This window comes from Lampetra planeri, chromosome 2 (genome assembly GCF_965212315.1).
Source record: "Lampetra planeri chromosome 2, kcLamPlan1.2.h2, whole genome shotgun sequence".
NCBI lineage: Eukaryota > Metazoa > Chordata > Hyperoartia > Petromyzontiformes > Petromyzontidae > Lampetra > Lampetra planeri.
The window spans coordinates 31,054,723-31,070,281 of NC_136108.1; the positions used below are offsets into that span (position 1 = coordinate 31,054,723).

A 15,559-nucleotide genomic window follows, 5' to 3' on the forward strand; every position below is an offset into this window, starting at 1 on the left:
CGGCGTGGTGTATTCCGTAAATATGCCCGACTGAGGGCGTGCACAAGCCGGCGTGAGTAGGTTAAACGTTTGAGTTTTATAAGGGCACCACGGAGTGACCAGCAGATCCCCACCCAGCCCCACCCCTCCCACCCCCCACCCAGCCCCACCATCCCCACTCAGCCCCTTCCCACCAAGCCCCACCCTCCCCACCAACCCAGCCCCTCCCCTCTCCATGCAGCCCCACCCCTCCCATTTTTGGATTCACGACGGACGGACGGACACTATAATCCTCTGTGGGCTGGTGTAACCAGGAGGTTCCTAGCGGTATAACTCCGTTTGAAAATCCAATACCTGATGAAGCCACCGGTAAGCTGGTGCTCTTGTTGATACATGCATCCATACGCTGGCCACGTACATTGGTAATGTTTTCAAACTTGACAATCTTGTTTGGTCATGGACTTTCACTGACAAAAATGTTGACAAAACTACCGACGGTTCCACCTGAAGACGGAAGCTTGTGTTGCCTCCGAAACGTGATTTTTATTTTATTTTTTATTAATTTGAATTTTTTACCTATGTGACTTTACCGAAAAAACCTAAGAATATGAATCCTTGCAGTCACGAACGCTTCAAATCTAGAATTGACTTTAAATTGTTTTTTTTATTTTACCAGGCCAGGCCCTCTGAGCTATTTGGTTCTTTTTCAGAAGCGACCTGACCATAAATGATAGCTCAACGAAGTGGCTCATCGTGGAAAATGTATAGCAGCCAAATACTCTGAACGCATATTGTTGATTCTAAATGTGGTGGGAAATACCGAAGGAGCCGGAGAAAATTCCACGCGACCACGGTGAGAGAGACACGCAGGCTTCAAATATACAGCAGGCGTCAGTTTCGGGATCGAAGCCACGGACTCATGTACACCAGGAGAGGTAGTTAACATCCCGACACCGTGGCGCCAACAAATACGGTTCGACCACTGTTGACTTCTCACCACAAAGTGGTTACTTTGACCGTCCTCCCGGAGGGCTCATGGGTTCAAGTCACCCCCCACCCCGAACCCCAACCAGGACCTGAACCCGGACATTTTCCCATTGCGAGCCGGGCTCGTCCCTACAGGCGAGGCACCAGGCGCGTCGTGAGGGCGGTGGCAAAAGTGACGGACGAGGGCTTTGTCGCCTCCGATGTCAATCACCGGCATCAGAAAACGCCGGGGCGAAATTATTGCCGGCCATTCCAGAGTCGTTAGGTCTATAATAAACCCCGCGTGTTTCTCACGCACGCGATAATGAACGCCGACTCGTGTTGGCATCGAGAATTAATAAGCTGTCGTGGGTCACGCCACATTGACAATTTAGTGGTCGGCTATATAAAAAAAAATATGTAGCGTAAACGTCCGCTCTCAAAACCCTTGTACGGTTGTGTCGTACGCGGTCGTTTTGTTGTGTTGGCAACCCGAGGGCACCCAGACTGTTCACGATCCATCACTAAACTAAACAATTGTGATTTAAAGCTTTCGTGATTGCAGGGATTCATCTTCTTGGTTCTTTCGGTAAAGTCACGTAGAAGGTAAATAATAAAATAATAAAAAGAAAACATAATAAAATAATATTAAATAATAAAAGAATATGTTTTTTTATTTTTATTAATTTATTATTTCCCTTCTACGTGACTTTACCGACCGAACCAAGAAGATAAACAATTGTGTTTTACCAGCTAAGGTCCACTGAGCTATGGAGCGACCTGGCCACAAATGATAGCTCAACGAAGTGGCTCATCACGTGGACATGTATCTAGCAGCCAAATACTCTGAGGCGCACGTTGATCCAAACGTGGAGGGCAAAACCGGAGGACCCGGAGAAAAAGCAAACTTGGTCGAAGCCCTCATCCAGCAGCGGATTGACAAATGGGCCGTCCATGCACGTGTGTATGTTACAAGTGGAGTGTTGGACGGGGTGATACTAACTCTGGCAAGTTAACATTCACCCCCCACCCCCACGGCAGAGATGTCGGGGTATTCAACAGGACGCATGTCTCTTGTTTGTTGACTTGGCAAATGCGTACACGGTGCCATCAAGCAGGCTTTGGGTTAGTCTTCTCGCCATCGGGGTCGCTGGCCGTCTGCTCGTGACGATTAAGGGCCTTCGTGATGGTGGTCAGGCCCGGACAATCCTGCGTGGCCTGAGGTTAGAGTCGTTTACCTAAATAAAGTTTTGTTTTTGGGGGGTGAGATCGCGTAAATGTAAACGTGTCGTTAAACCAGCCACGACCCAACACAACCAAATTTGTGAGTTTTGTCACGTAAACAAAATGTGCCAATTGGTTACTAATTCAGCACACCGGTGTGTTGGAGAGTTAACCAACAACAGCCAATTAGTAAGGTGTGTGTACATGCCAAACCTTACTAATTGGCTGTCGGGTAGTGGCGGGTTTAACGACACATTTACGCGATTGAACCCAAAAAACCTTTATGGATCATATCGGTCGCGGAAGCCTACGTGTTAAGCCGTTTACTTGTTCACCTTGAAGTGTGACAGGGATGTCCTCTGGCCCCTCCACCGTTTAACATCTTTTGTGACCACTTTATGCGAGAAGCTTCCCATTGCTGTCCCAGAGGAATTTCCATCAGCCGCAGATACAATGGGAGGCTGATAATTTCCCGAGTGAAGTCAAGGGATAGTATCTTTTGATCAACCGCGTTATGAATATTCATGACATGAGAAATAGTTGGAGGCTCTGCTGCTGAGCCTGGAGCATGCCAACAAGAGGTGGGGCCTTACCATCAGCCCCACCAAAACAAAGCACCTGCCTGGGTATTTTGTGGTATGGAACACTCCACCCCTTCAATTCCCCATGAGTGATGGGGCAGTTGTGGGAAGATTAGAGAAGTTCCATACCTGGGCAGTGTGTTCATGGCCAGCTCCAGTTTGGCAGCGGAGGTCTCATTTAGTTCATCAGCTGCGTAACGCTGTGTGGGAGCTACCTGGTCTATCAATCCATAAGAATCTCCGGGGTTTCTCGGTCACAGTGATGCCCAGCATTCTCTACGTTTTGGATATGTGGACCCCCATAGAAAGGTATCTGCGCTGGCTTAAAGCCTCAGAGGTCGGCCTGCCTACGATCAATCCCGAGTTTAACCAGGCTGGATTGTGTGAGGAGCTCAGATCTGGAAAGCGAGGCTACGTTATGGCTGGGTCATGTAGCCCGCATGCCCATTGGCCGAATAGAGGGGGATACACGGGTGCTGCACGGGACAGAGAAGAGATGGACTGACGCAGTACAGGAGAATGTGGAATTGAGTGGACTTGGCCTCATTGGAGGAAGTTTGTGAAGGATGCTACTGGGCAGTTGCAGGTAGTCACCCTCCAAATAACAACGGAAGAGCGACACTCACAACAACGAGCGGTTTGCCGAGTGGATAAAACGCAGCAAAGTTGAAACACTGGGGAGTACAGGTGGTGCATCTACCGGTTATCTCAGCCAACCCACAACACCTGGATCTGTCCCATGACCTCCTGCGAGCAATCTTTCGACACTACACGTGTCTTCAAGGTGCACCTAGCCTGGCACAAGCGCTGTGGCAACGTCGGTGTCTGTGTGTGAGGGAATGTGGGTGTGAGAGTCTAGGGTTGTGTGAAATAGAGTACGTGTGTGTGAGTGTGAGTCAGAGAGGGAGAGATAGATACGGGCATCAGTGTGACTGTTTTCATTAGTAACGCCTCTTTTATCACCACTGTGGTGTATTTAGCATCCCGCACCGACACGCGCACACAGATATACACACTGACACACACAAAAAACAAAGATCCTCCGTATAGCATTAACAGACTTTTTGGGTCAGTGCTGTTAGCGAACACCTATAAAGATCAGCACGGTACACGAGGGGGTGGGTGGCCAACACCACGCCCGACCGCCTTTGTATCCCTAGTGGCGATGTCTACGCACCGCACCAGGTACTCATTTGAGGCAGAGTCGACCTAGGGGAGGCCCAGGACCTGGTTCAGATAATCCTCACTGATGTTGACCGTGTGCGGGAATCGAACTCGGGTCGCCGGGTTCTCAGCGCAGCGCGCTAACCACTATACTACCGCTCCCCCACACACGCATTGGCACACACAGACACATGTACGTATGTCTTTTTGAACTTCTTTCGCACCGTACACAGCCAACCGTGCTAACCGGAGGTGATATGTACACGTAAACATTGGCACATACAGATATAGACAACAACAAAGGGCCCCCGTATAGCCTTTGCCAGGCTGTTGGGGCAAGTGCTGTTCGCACTTTGAAGGCCGGCACGGCACACGAGGGAGTGGGTAGCCAACACCACGCTCGATCGCTTTTGTCTCTCCAGTGACGATGTTTACCACACCTGTCAACCCACACGGTTCACCCCGTATTCTTGTAGAGGGAAGTTGAGTTTTCAGGTCCATACGGCGTACAGCCGTTTCAATACGGGCAAAACTATGTTTTTCTGTCTATTTGTTTGTGTGTTTCTCTTGTGATATGACTTTGTAGGATGAACGTTGAGATGTATAAGGCGCACGGGGTGACCAATAAGATCTGAATTGGTCTGTAATAAGGTACGGCACTTATTCTTAGGGTTTTTCGGTAAAGTCACGTAGGTAAAAAATTAACATTAATAAAAGTAAAATAAAAAATAAAATAAAAATCACGACGTTTCGGAGGCAACACAAGCTTCCGTCTTCAGGTGGAACCGTCACAGCACGATAGCTGTATCAAGTGAGAGAAATTCCAAGGAAACAGTCCTTGTGTATATACTGGTTGAGGGTGGGAGGAGCCAAGGTAGGCCCTGAATATTATTTTTGTGAGGTTTTACCTACGTGACTTTACCGAAAAAACCTAAGAATAGGTAGGGCACTGATAAGGGGTTGACAGGTATGTGGTTTATGCACCGCACCAGGTACTCATGTAAGGCTGAGTCGACCTACGGGAGGCCCCGGGACCGGTTTCAAATATCGAACTCGGGTCGCCGGGTTCGTATAGTGCATGCAGCACGCTCACCACCGCGCCACCCAAGACAAAGCCACGACAGAGACACAATGCTGTTTCAATCATAATTATAATTGAGACGAGGCTCAAAAGAAAGCCGTCTCTGGTGTGGACCAATCAGTTTCAAGGACAAAGCATCTCCACTTCAGTAATATATTTTCTTGCTGTGGCTGTCACACCTGATGATGATTGCTTGTGTTGCAATCGAAACGTCGTGATTTAATTTAGTTGTTTTCATTTATTATTTTGTTACCTACGTGACTTTACCGAAAAAAACAAAGAGTATGCATCCTTGCAGTCACGAAAGTCAAATCTAGAATGCATTTCTTATCAGAGTGTGTTTTTTGTTTGCATTTTGACCACAAACATTGCGGTTAATGCACACACGATTCCTTGTAAAAAGGTTTCAGTTTGCCAGATAAAAAATGGGGAAAACCCCTATTATCATAATTATCATTATTCCACTTCTTTACCCGGGGAAAACCTCGTTGGGGTCTCAAGACCCGTCTAGAGGAGGCTTCTCCCAAAAGTTTGTCACTGGATGTGGCGATGATCTGCCGCGTAGATGCCCAGTCGGGTACATTTTTGGCGGTGTCTTTTTCCGAAATTGACACGAATATGGGACAAAAGCAGAGGGTAACACGATGGCCTCGTCTTGCCAAGGACGTCACGGGTTCAGTGATACTATTATTCATAGAGTGGTACTGTTAAACATACAGCAATGAGTAATGCTAGTGTTCATACGGTAATACTATTATACAGGAATACTATTATCCATATGTAATACTATTATACAGTGATAATATTATACATACAGTAATACTATTATACATTATTACTATTATACATACAGTACTACTATTATACAGTAATACTATTAGACAGTAATACTATTATACATACAGTAATACTATTATACAGGAATACTATTATACATACAGTAATACTATTAAACAGGAATACTATTACCCATACAGTAATACTATTATACAGTAATTCAATTATACAGTAATACTATTATACATACAGTAATACTATTATACGTACAATAATACCCCGATATACGTCTCCCCACCTCTACGTCGTTTCTCAGCTGCGTCGTCGCCGCGTTATTATTATCGCCGCTACCCGATCGGCCGTCGCCGCTACCCCACAGCCAACGTCGGCTGACGGCATTGTCCAAGCCCCCTTCTCGTTATGCGTCGCCTCTCAGCCCCCCCCCCTGCCGCAGTACGACTCCCCTGTGCACGAACGATCTTTGCGTCGGGCATAAAAGACACCGTTGCCGTGCTGCAGAGTACAATATATATTACATAGGCACGCTCATTTTGGCGATTCGGCGGGGCTGGGAGGGAGGTTGGGAAATGTGACTTTTCGTCGCGTCGTTTCGATATGCGTCGTTGCACCGTGCAGGAACGCATCCCCGACGTTAACCGGGGTGGTGGGGGGGTGTTGCCGTGGATTTTGTTTCAGGGCCAACAGCTTTACTGACACGAGCGTGTCGAGTTTGTTGTTAGTCGTTGTTGCTAATCGTGATTGTGCGCGACTGCCAAACGCAGCAGCAACAGCAGCAGCATCGCCAAACGTTTTTCTAGAGTCGAAATCAACGCTGCTGAGGATATTTATCCACTCCCAGAAGGCCCTGCGGCTGATAGGATGTGTAAAAAAAAAGATAAATGCAAGTGGAGGGAGAGATGTGTGGGAGGTGGATCGTCTTCTAATTCACTCTGTTGACGAGACTTGTGACTGAACTTCGATTCTGTTCCTACGCATGATGATGGCAGTAGCAGCAGCAGCAGAAATCGTGTTCAAGGAGCTCGATGCTAATGTCGAGGTCTGTTGCTGCTGCTGCTGATGGTCACGACCAGAGGGCTTCAGCCGAGGGAGAGTTCGTGTGGTGTCAGCTGTTTCTCCTCCTCCGTTGAAGGAGCGCAGGCCGCAGTGGGTTTACTCTGCGGTCCATACCTGGCCAGAATCACACGAGTTGGGACGGTCTTTAATTGTTTTCACGATGTGTGCATCTATGTATCTCTCTGTGTCTCTGTGTATGTCTATGGGTTTCTATGAATCTCTCTGTGTCTTTATGGGTTTACTACATGGCCCAGAGTTTGGTTGAGGACGTACGCTTTCGCGACCAATATTATTCATAGTTTTGGTTGCGTGGCCAAAATTTCTACTGTGGCTTGTATTGAATGTACCTCACTGTGTATCTATGTATCTCTATGTGTCTCTATGTATGTCTATGGGTCTCAGCAAGCAGGCATAGTAGGGGGCACAGGTGGTGCATCTACCAGTCATCTCAGTCAGTCAACCCATGGCACCTGGGTCTGTCCCGTGACCTCCTCCTACCAGCGGGCGTTCGACACTTCACGTGGCCTCAAAGTGCACACAGCCTGGCACAAGCGCCGTGGTGACGTCACCGCCACTTAGTGGTGAATGGCGGTTGTTTTTGTTGTTTGTTGTTGTCATGTGTCTCTATATATCTCTATGTGTCTCTATGGGTTTTACTACATGGCCCATAGTTTGGGCTGCATGGGGCCATAATCGCACGACCGTGGCTCGGGCAAGGGAGGAAAAAAAAGCGTATTAAAGCAAGCCTGGCCCTGGTGCACGGATGGTTTGAGTTGTCTGAGCCCTGGGTTCCCAGTGTCCAAGCAATGTTGCTTTAATCGCCCATAAATACCACACATTCAAAGGGGCTCGGGCACATTCACAGAATCCCACACACACACGCCAAGCTCATGCTGGCACAGCGCGCCCGATCGACTAATACGCATGGAACTAATGAATCATTGTTATCACATTCATTGTGAAATTGTTGTTCAATCATCGTTATCGATTCGTTCATTCATTGTCGTCAATCGCCGTTCTAAATAATCGCTATCAATCATTGGCATGAATCCATCGTGATGCATTCATTGTTATCATTGTCATCAATCGGCATCGCCACCATCGTCGTCGTCTTCGGTGAGCCATGATCAATCCACTGCTGGACGAAGACCTCCTCCACCAAGTCGCCGTCTCTTGAATCGGGTGCAACCGCAACAAACAAAAAACAAAAACATGAACAAGAAAACATCTTAAAGTGAATATGTGACTGAGTGCAAACAGAAAATCCAAGAAAAGACAGCAAAATATTGCAGAAAAAACACCGTACACCAACGCTGTGTGCAAAAATCCCAGTGGGATGCAAGTCAAACAACAACAACAACCACAAGACAACTTAGATTAAGGCCATCAGTCTAACTCTGTACTACAACAAACAAACATGGCTAAACCAATACACTTTTCGAAATCACCAAAAAAAAGCTATGAAAGCAATGAAAAGGCAATCATAGGAACTGTGACGGAATTTTCACAATAAATGGCATAATCAACATGTACTACCAAAACCCTGCAGCCAAACAATCCAACCGGCGCCTGTTTGTGTGCCGAGTGCATTCGTTTGCATCATCTCGTCGTCGGCTTAAACACAGCGCACATGGTGGGCTAAATACAGAATAATTAGCTTGTTTGCCACAACCATTATCATCGGCATCATCAAAGGGCGCGTTCGGCGTTGTGCAAACAAAAAAAAGTGTTCCCTATCGGAGGAACCGCGTTATAGCGGAAAACGCGTCATAGTGTGAACACCGCCACGCGTTAAGCGATGACTTGCCGTCCACAGAAAGCTAAGCAGGGTTGAAACTGGACGGATGCTTGGATGGGCGACCGCCGTGTGCATGAAACAGGTGGCTGCTGCTGCTGCCGCTCCAGCTGCTGCAAAACTACGTTGTGCGAAGCAGATAAAAAAAATTCAGTGTTGTATTGTACTCCTATGCTCCCATGTACACGCTCCCCGCCTTCACCAGCCAGCATCGACGAGCGTGGTGAAGTATGGTCAAACAACGCCCGCGATGAACAAGGCGTGGGGCAGCCTCCATCCAGCAGTGAGCCTCACAAAGGGATGTGAATTATTATATCGTTATATTATAAAATGAAGTAATAATTGTTGCACTTTGTCACGCTCACGTCACCCATTCCCTCTCCAAACTGCCAATCTCCCTCCCCAACCATCTCCCTCCCTCGTGTAAGCCATCATCTCCACACTCCACATCTCACACCCCATCTCGCCATCTCGCCACCGTCTCCCTCCTACCCCTCACCCCCCCCCACCTCTCTCTCCGACCTTACAACTATCACCAATACCCATATCTTCCTCACCCCCTCCCCCCGCCAATCATCTCCCCACCCATCTCTGTCTACCACTCGTCTCTCTCTGTCTCCCACACACCCACCCATTTCTTTCTCTCTCTCCCACCCACCCACACATCTCTCTCCCACCCACCCATCTCTCTCCCCTCCCATATCCCCTCCCTCTCGCCACCTTCACCTATAATATCCCCGTGTCTCTCCGAGTCGTCGTGCACACAATCTTTTCTCCATCCCATCCTTCCTTCCCTCCCCGTCTCCTCCTTCTCGTCCCGCGGAGCCACAGGGACCCGGCTATGGACCCCTTCTCCTCCTCCTCATCGGGCGAGCGCTCCCCGAGCGCTCCCGGCGCTCCGCGGAGGAGTCGCAGCGACAGGCTCGGAGAGTCCCCGCTGAGTCCCGGGCTCTCCCCGCGGAGTCCTCGGAGTCCCGGCTTCTCTCCGGCGGACAGAGCCGTCGCCTTTCTCGCAGGTGAACTCGCGCGCGCGCGTGCGTCTGTGCGCGTGCGTCTGTGCGCGTGTTGGGAGCGGTGGTGTAGCGGTTAGCGCGCTGCGCTATAAACCTGGCGACCCGGGTTCGATTCCCGCTCACGGCCAACATCAGTGACGATTATCTGAACCGGTCCTGGGCCTCCCCTAGGTCGACTCAGCCTCAAATGAGTACCTGGTGTGGTGTGTAAACATCGCCACTGGGGAGACAAAGGCGGTCGGGCGTGGTGCTGGCCACCCACCCCCTTGTGTACCGTTCTGGCCTTCATAGGTGTTCGCTAACAGCACTTGCCCCTACAGTCTGTTAAGGCTATACGGGGGATCTTTATCTTTGTGTTGGGAGCGGTGGTGTAACGGTCAACGCGCTGCGCTACGGATCCGGCGATCCGAGTTCGATTCCCGCTCACGGCCACCGACACCAGGGACGATTATCTGAACCGGTCATGGGCCTCCCCTAGGTCGAATCAGCCTCAAACGAGTACCTGGTGAGGTGTGTAAACATCGCCACGAGGGAGACAAAGGCGGCCGGGCGTGGTCCTGGCCAGCTACCCCCTCGTGTGCCGTGCCGGCCTTCATAGGTGCTACTCGCTAACAGCACTTGCCCCAACAGTTTGTTACAGGCTACACGGGGGGTCTTGGGTCTCTGTGCGCGCATGTGTGTTCCATTTGAACTGGACAAAGTGCCATCATCGGTGAGCTCCTTCGGCAGGCGAGGCTGCGTTGGCTGGGTCACGTAGCCCGCATGCCCAGCCACCGCATGCCCAAGCAGCTTCTGTTTGGCCGAATAGAGGGGCATAAATTGGCACGGCACGGGCTACGGATGAGATGGGTTGATGTGGTACGGTAGGATATGAATTTGATTGAACTTACTGGCACCAGCGGTGTGAAGATCGGCCTCTGTGGAGGAGGCTCGTGAAGGATGCTGCTACTGGGCAGTTGGAGGCAGTCGCCCTCCAATAACGGAGGGTGGAGGAGCGACGCTCACAACAACGAGCGGCTAAAATGCAGAAAGCTTGCATAGTGGGGGGGGGGGGGGGCATCTGCCAGTCATCTCAGTCAGTCAAGCCATGGCACATGGGTCTGTCCCGTGACCTCCCGTCAGCAGCGAGCCTTCGACACTTCACGTGGCCTCACGGTGCACCTAGCCTGGCACGAGCGCTGTGGATGTTGTTGTGTCCGCGTGTGTCTGAGATATTACAATCTTCATCATTATCATCATCAACAGCATCGTATGATATTTGTATCGACAGCAGCAGTAGCAGAAGCATAACCGTGATCGTTTTCATAATCGGGGCGATTGTCAAAAGCAGCAGCACATTCATCATCATCAGAAGCAGCAGCAACAACAGAATCATCGTGTATATTATCATCTTCAGCGGCAGCATTAAAGTAATCAATAGGAGCAGAATCATCATCATCATCGTCACCAAAAGAATCATCAGGTTCCGTCTTGTCAACATCCTCACCATCACCGTTACTGTAAACAAATGGTCTGATGTTGCGTTGGCAGTGACGCACAAGCACACTCAACAACAACAACAACACACTCAGCAACAACAACAACACACTCAACAACAACACCACACTTAACAACAACACACTCAACAACAACAACAACACACTCAGCAACAACAACAACACCACACTTAACAACAACACACTCAACAACAACACACTCAACAACAAGAACACACTCAACAACAACACACTCAGCAACAACAACAACAACACCACACTCAACAACAACACACTCAGCAACAACACCACACTCAGCAACAACAACAACACACTCAACAACAAAACACTGAACCACAACACCACCCTCAACAACAAAACACTCAACAACAACACATTCAACAACAACAACAACAACACAACAACAACACACTCAACAACACCACCCTCAACAACAACAACAACAACACAACAACAACACACTCAACAACAACACACTTAACCACAACACCACACTCAACAACAACACACTCAACAACAACACACTCAACAACAACACACTCAACAACAACAACAACACACTTAACAACACCACACTCAACAACAACACAACAACAACACGCTCAACAACAACACACTCAACAACAACACACTCAACAACAACAACACAACAACAACACACTCAACAACAACACACTCAACAACAACACACTCAACAACAACACACTCAACAACAACAACAACACACTTAACAACACCACACTCAACAACAACACAACAACAACAACACAACAACAACACAACAACAACACCACACTCAACAACAACAACACAACAACAACAACACAACAACAATACCACACTCAACACCACCACACTCAACAACATCGATGGAATCGGTGTCTCCCGCGCAGTTTCTGGGTGGATAATTCAGTGGAGAACAAAAAAACAAAATTTGTTCCTGGCTAGTAAGTGTTATTTCCTAATTGCTTATGCCTCAAAAGTACAGAAAATTCCCCCCAAACTTTGCCTTTGTGACCAGGACAGTGATATTTTGAAATGTACCTATTGTCAATTAGAAAACGTGTGCATGTGTGTCATTCCTTCACGTGAAATCCTGGTCACAAAAGCAAAGTTTGCGTGGAATAAGAGCCATTTTCTCGACTTTTTAGGCACGAGCAAAGAAAAACTAAACACTTCCTACCCAACGACAAAACTCGTGTTCCATAGATCGTGTCACTACTGACGAAGCACATCGCGGGGTCGCGAGAGGCATTCGCCCATCTGCTACTGGCAAAGAAGAGTTCACGCCTGGACGGTGGTGCACGTCTGCCCTCGTGAAGCTTGCGAGGGCACACGCCGGGGAGATGGAGCGATCGCAACAGATTGTGTGCAAGTGTTAGGAGGAGGTGGGGTGGGGGGGGGGTTATAGCGCGCTGCGTGGACGCTACGGACCCCGGCCGGCCGAGTTCGATTCCTGGCCACGGTCAACATCGATTGTATCTGGAACAAGGTCCTGGGCCTCCTCCCCTAGGTCGACTCGGCCTCAAATGAGTACCTTGGGCGCGGTGGAGTAGACATCGCCACTGGGGGAGACAAAGGCGGCCGGCCGTGGTGTTGGTCACCCACCCCCTCTTGTGCCGTGCCGGCCTTCGTAGGTGCTAGCAGCACTTGCCCCTACAGTCTGTCACAGGCTACACGGGGGATCTTTGGATGTTTTATATCACAAACCACGAGGCAGGGAGGGCTGCGATGGATGGCAACGACCTGGGAAGGAAGTTCTGGCATCCAGCAGTAGACGGAGCACGGCTGGTGATGAGGGCGATTGCAAATAGCCGAGTGAGTCAATCGCGTGAACGGGCTGTGATGTGACGAGGTTGTTGTGACGAGGTGTTCACGTGGTGTTCACGCTGTCACGTGCGCTGCTTGGCTCGCTTCAAACTAAAACCATTACGGGCGTGGCAAGTGCACAAGACAGAGACAAAGGTCCCCCGTATAGCCGCGGGTTTTTTCAATTTTTCAGGTCAAGTGCCAGATAAAGACGGCCGGCCGGCCGCCTTTGTCTCCCCAATGCCGACGTGTCACGCAGCCTGGGTGCGCGTTTAAGGCCGAGTAGACCTAGGGGAGGCACCAATTCCAGGCGACGACGATAACGTCGCACAAGTAGGTTATGTAAAGTATTTGGCGCTTTGAGGTCGGCGGTAATGATACGTGTTGTAGCTTCAGCGAGTGAGATGACTGACAGATGCACCACCACCTCTGCTGCACACTCTGCCAATTTGCCGTACGTTTTTATCCGCCCGGCGCTCCGTCCGATGTTGTGAGCGTCGCTCATCCATCCTACGTTGTTGTTGGAGGGCGACTGCCTCCAACCGCTCAGTAGCTTTCTCGACGTGCACCGCGCCTGGCACTGAGCTCCCTTACACAATTGGGTGGATCTTGACACGACTGGCACGGGTCTTTGGCAAATCCACTCAGCCCCACGTCGTCCCGTACCGCATCAGCTCGCCTCTTCTGTAGTCCGTGGCACGCCCGTGCCCCCCCCCACCACCCGCCTCTATCGGGCCCAACAGAAGCTGTTTCTGTGTCACGCACGCACACCTGGACACAGGTGATGTGTACGATGCATGTCACGGTGGTCTCGGCCACGCGTGGCTTCAATGCAAAACGAGCACTTGGAGGGAAATTAAGTCACCGTGCGTGAATGTGTGTGTGTAACACTGTGTGTGTGTAGCACTGTGTGTGTGTGACATTGTGTGTGTGTGACAGTGTGTGTGTAACACTGTATGTGTGTGTAACACTGTGTGTGTGTAACACTGAGTGTACCATTGTGTGTGTGTGTAACAGTGTGTGTGTGTGTGTAACATTGTGTGTGTGTAACACTGTGTGTGTAACACTGTGTGTGTAACATTGTGTGTGTGTAACACTGTGTGTGTAACACTGTGTGTGTGTTTAACACTTCGCGTGGCCTTAATGTGCACAGAGCCTGGCACAATCGCCGTGGTGGCGTCACCGCCACTTAGTGGCGAATGTCGGCTGTTGTTGTTGTGTGTGCAACACTGTGTGTGTGACACTGTGTGTGTGACACTGTGTGTGTGACACTGTGTGTGTGACACTGTGTGTGTGACACTGTGTGTGTGACACTGTGTGTGTGTGCGGTAGTGTAGCGGTTAGCGCGCTGCGCTATGAACCTGGCGACCCGGGTTCGATTCCCGCTCACGGCTAACACCAGTGACGATTATCTGAACCGGTCCTGGGCCTCCCCTAGGTCGACTCAGCCTTAAATGAGTACCTGGTGCGGTGTGTAAACATCGCCACTGGGGAGACAAAGGCGGTCGGGCGTGGTGCTGGCCACCCACCCCCTCGTGTACCGTTCCGGCCTTCATAGGTGCTCGCTAACAGCACTTGCCCCTACAGTCTGTTAAGGCTATACGGGGGATCTTTGTTTTATGTGTGTGTGCGACACTGTGTGTGACACTGTGTGTAACGCTGTGTGTGTATAACACTGTGTGTGTCACACTGTGTGTGGGTAGTGGGGAGCGGTAGCGTAGTAGTTAGCGCGCTGCGCTACAAAACCGGGTTCGATTCCCTCTCTAGGTCGACTCAGCCTCAAATGAATACCCGGTGCGATGTGTAAACATGGACACTGGGGAGGCAAAGGCGGCCGGGCGTGGTGTTGGCCACCCACCCCCTCGTGTGCCGTGCCGGCCTTTATAGGTGATGCTCGCTAACAGCACTTGCCCCAACAGTGTGTTAAGGCTACACGGGGGATCTTGTGTGTGTGTGTGTAACACTGTGTGTGTTGGCTGGGTCATGTAGCACGCATGCCCAGCCACCGCATACCGAAGCAGCGTCTGTTTGGTAGGAACAACACACGAGTGGCCAGCACCACGCCCGGCCGCCTTTGTCTCCCCATTTGCTGACGTTTACACACCGCACCAGTGCACTCATTCGAGGCTGAGTCGACCTATAGGGGAAGCCAAAGAACCTGTTCAAATGATCGTCACCGGTGTTGGCCGTTTGCGGTAATTATCGAACTCGCGTCGCCCGGAGGTCGGAGCGCAGTGCGCTCACCACTGCGCCACTACTCCCACGCGAACGCGTGCACGTGCACGCGCACGCGTTGGTACGCGCCCGCGAGCGCGCGCTCACACGCACGTGCCCCCCCCCCCCGCATCCTCACATCGCTCACCCGTCACGTCAGCTGCCACTGCGTGTCGGGTCTCGACTGACGCGTCGCAGAAGGTCTCGATTATAAATCAAAGCCTCGCCTACCTGCACCGCTTACCTGGATAACCCCTACCCCCCTGTCCCCCCCTCCCTCCATCACCCCCCTCCTCCTCCACCGCATACCTGTACTACCCCTCCCCTACCCCCCTGTCCCCCCCTCCCCCCTCCATCACCCCCCCCCCCTCCTCCTCCACCGCTTA

The 15,559-nt window shown here is 50.5% G+C and overlaps 1 protein-coding gene across 1 annotated transcript in view; it reads left to right on the forward strand.

The window, feature by feature from the left end:
• The first annotated feature begins 9,404 nt into the window (after window positions 1–9,404).
• Window positions 9,405–15,559, forward strand: part of LOC144731742 (plectin-like) — a 74,386-nt gene continuing 68,231 nt past the window's right edge. The window contains exon 1 of the mRNA XM_078612954.1: window positions 9,405–9,657. Coding sequence (XP_078469080.1) covers window positions 9,483–9,657 — 175 coding nt within the window. The 5' untranslated portion in view covers window positions 9,405–9,482. The remainder of the gene's footprint in view (window positions 9,658–15,559) is intronic.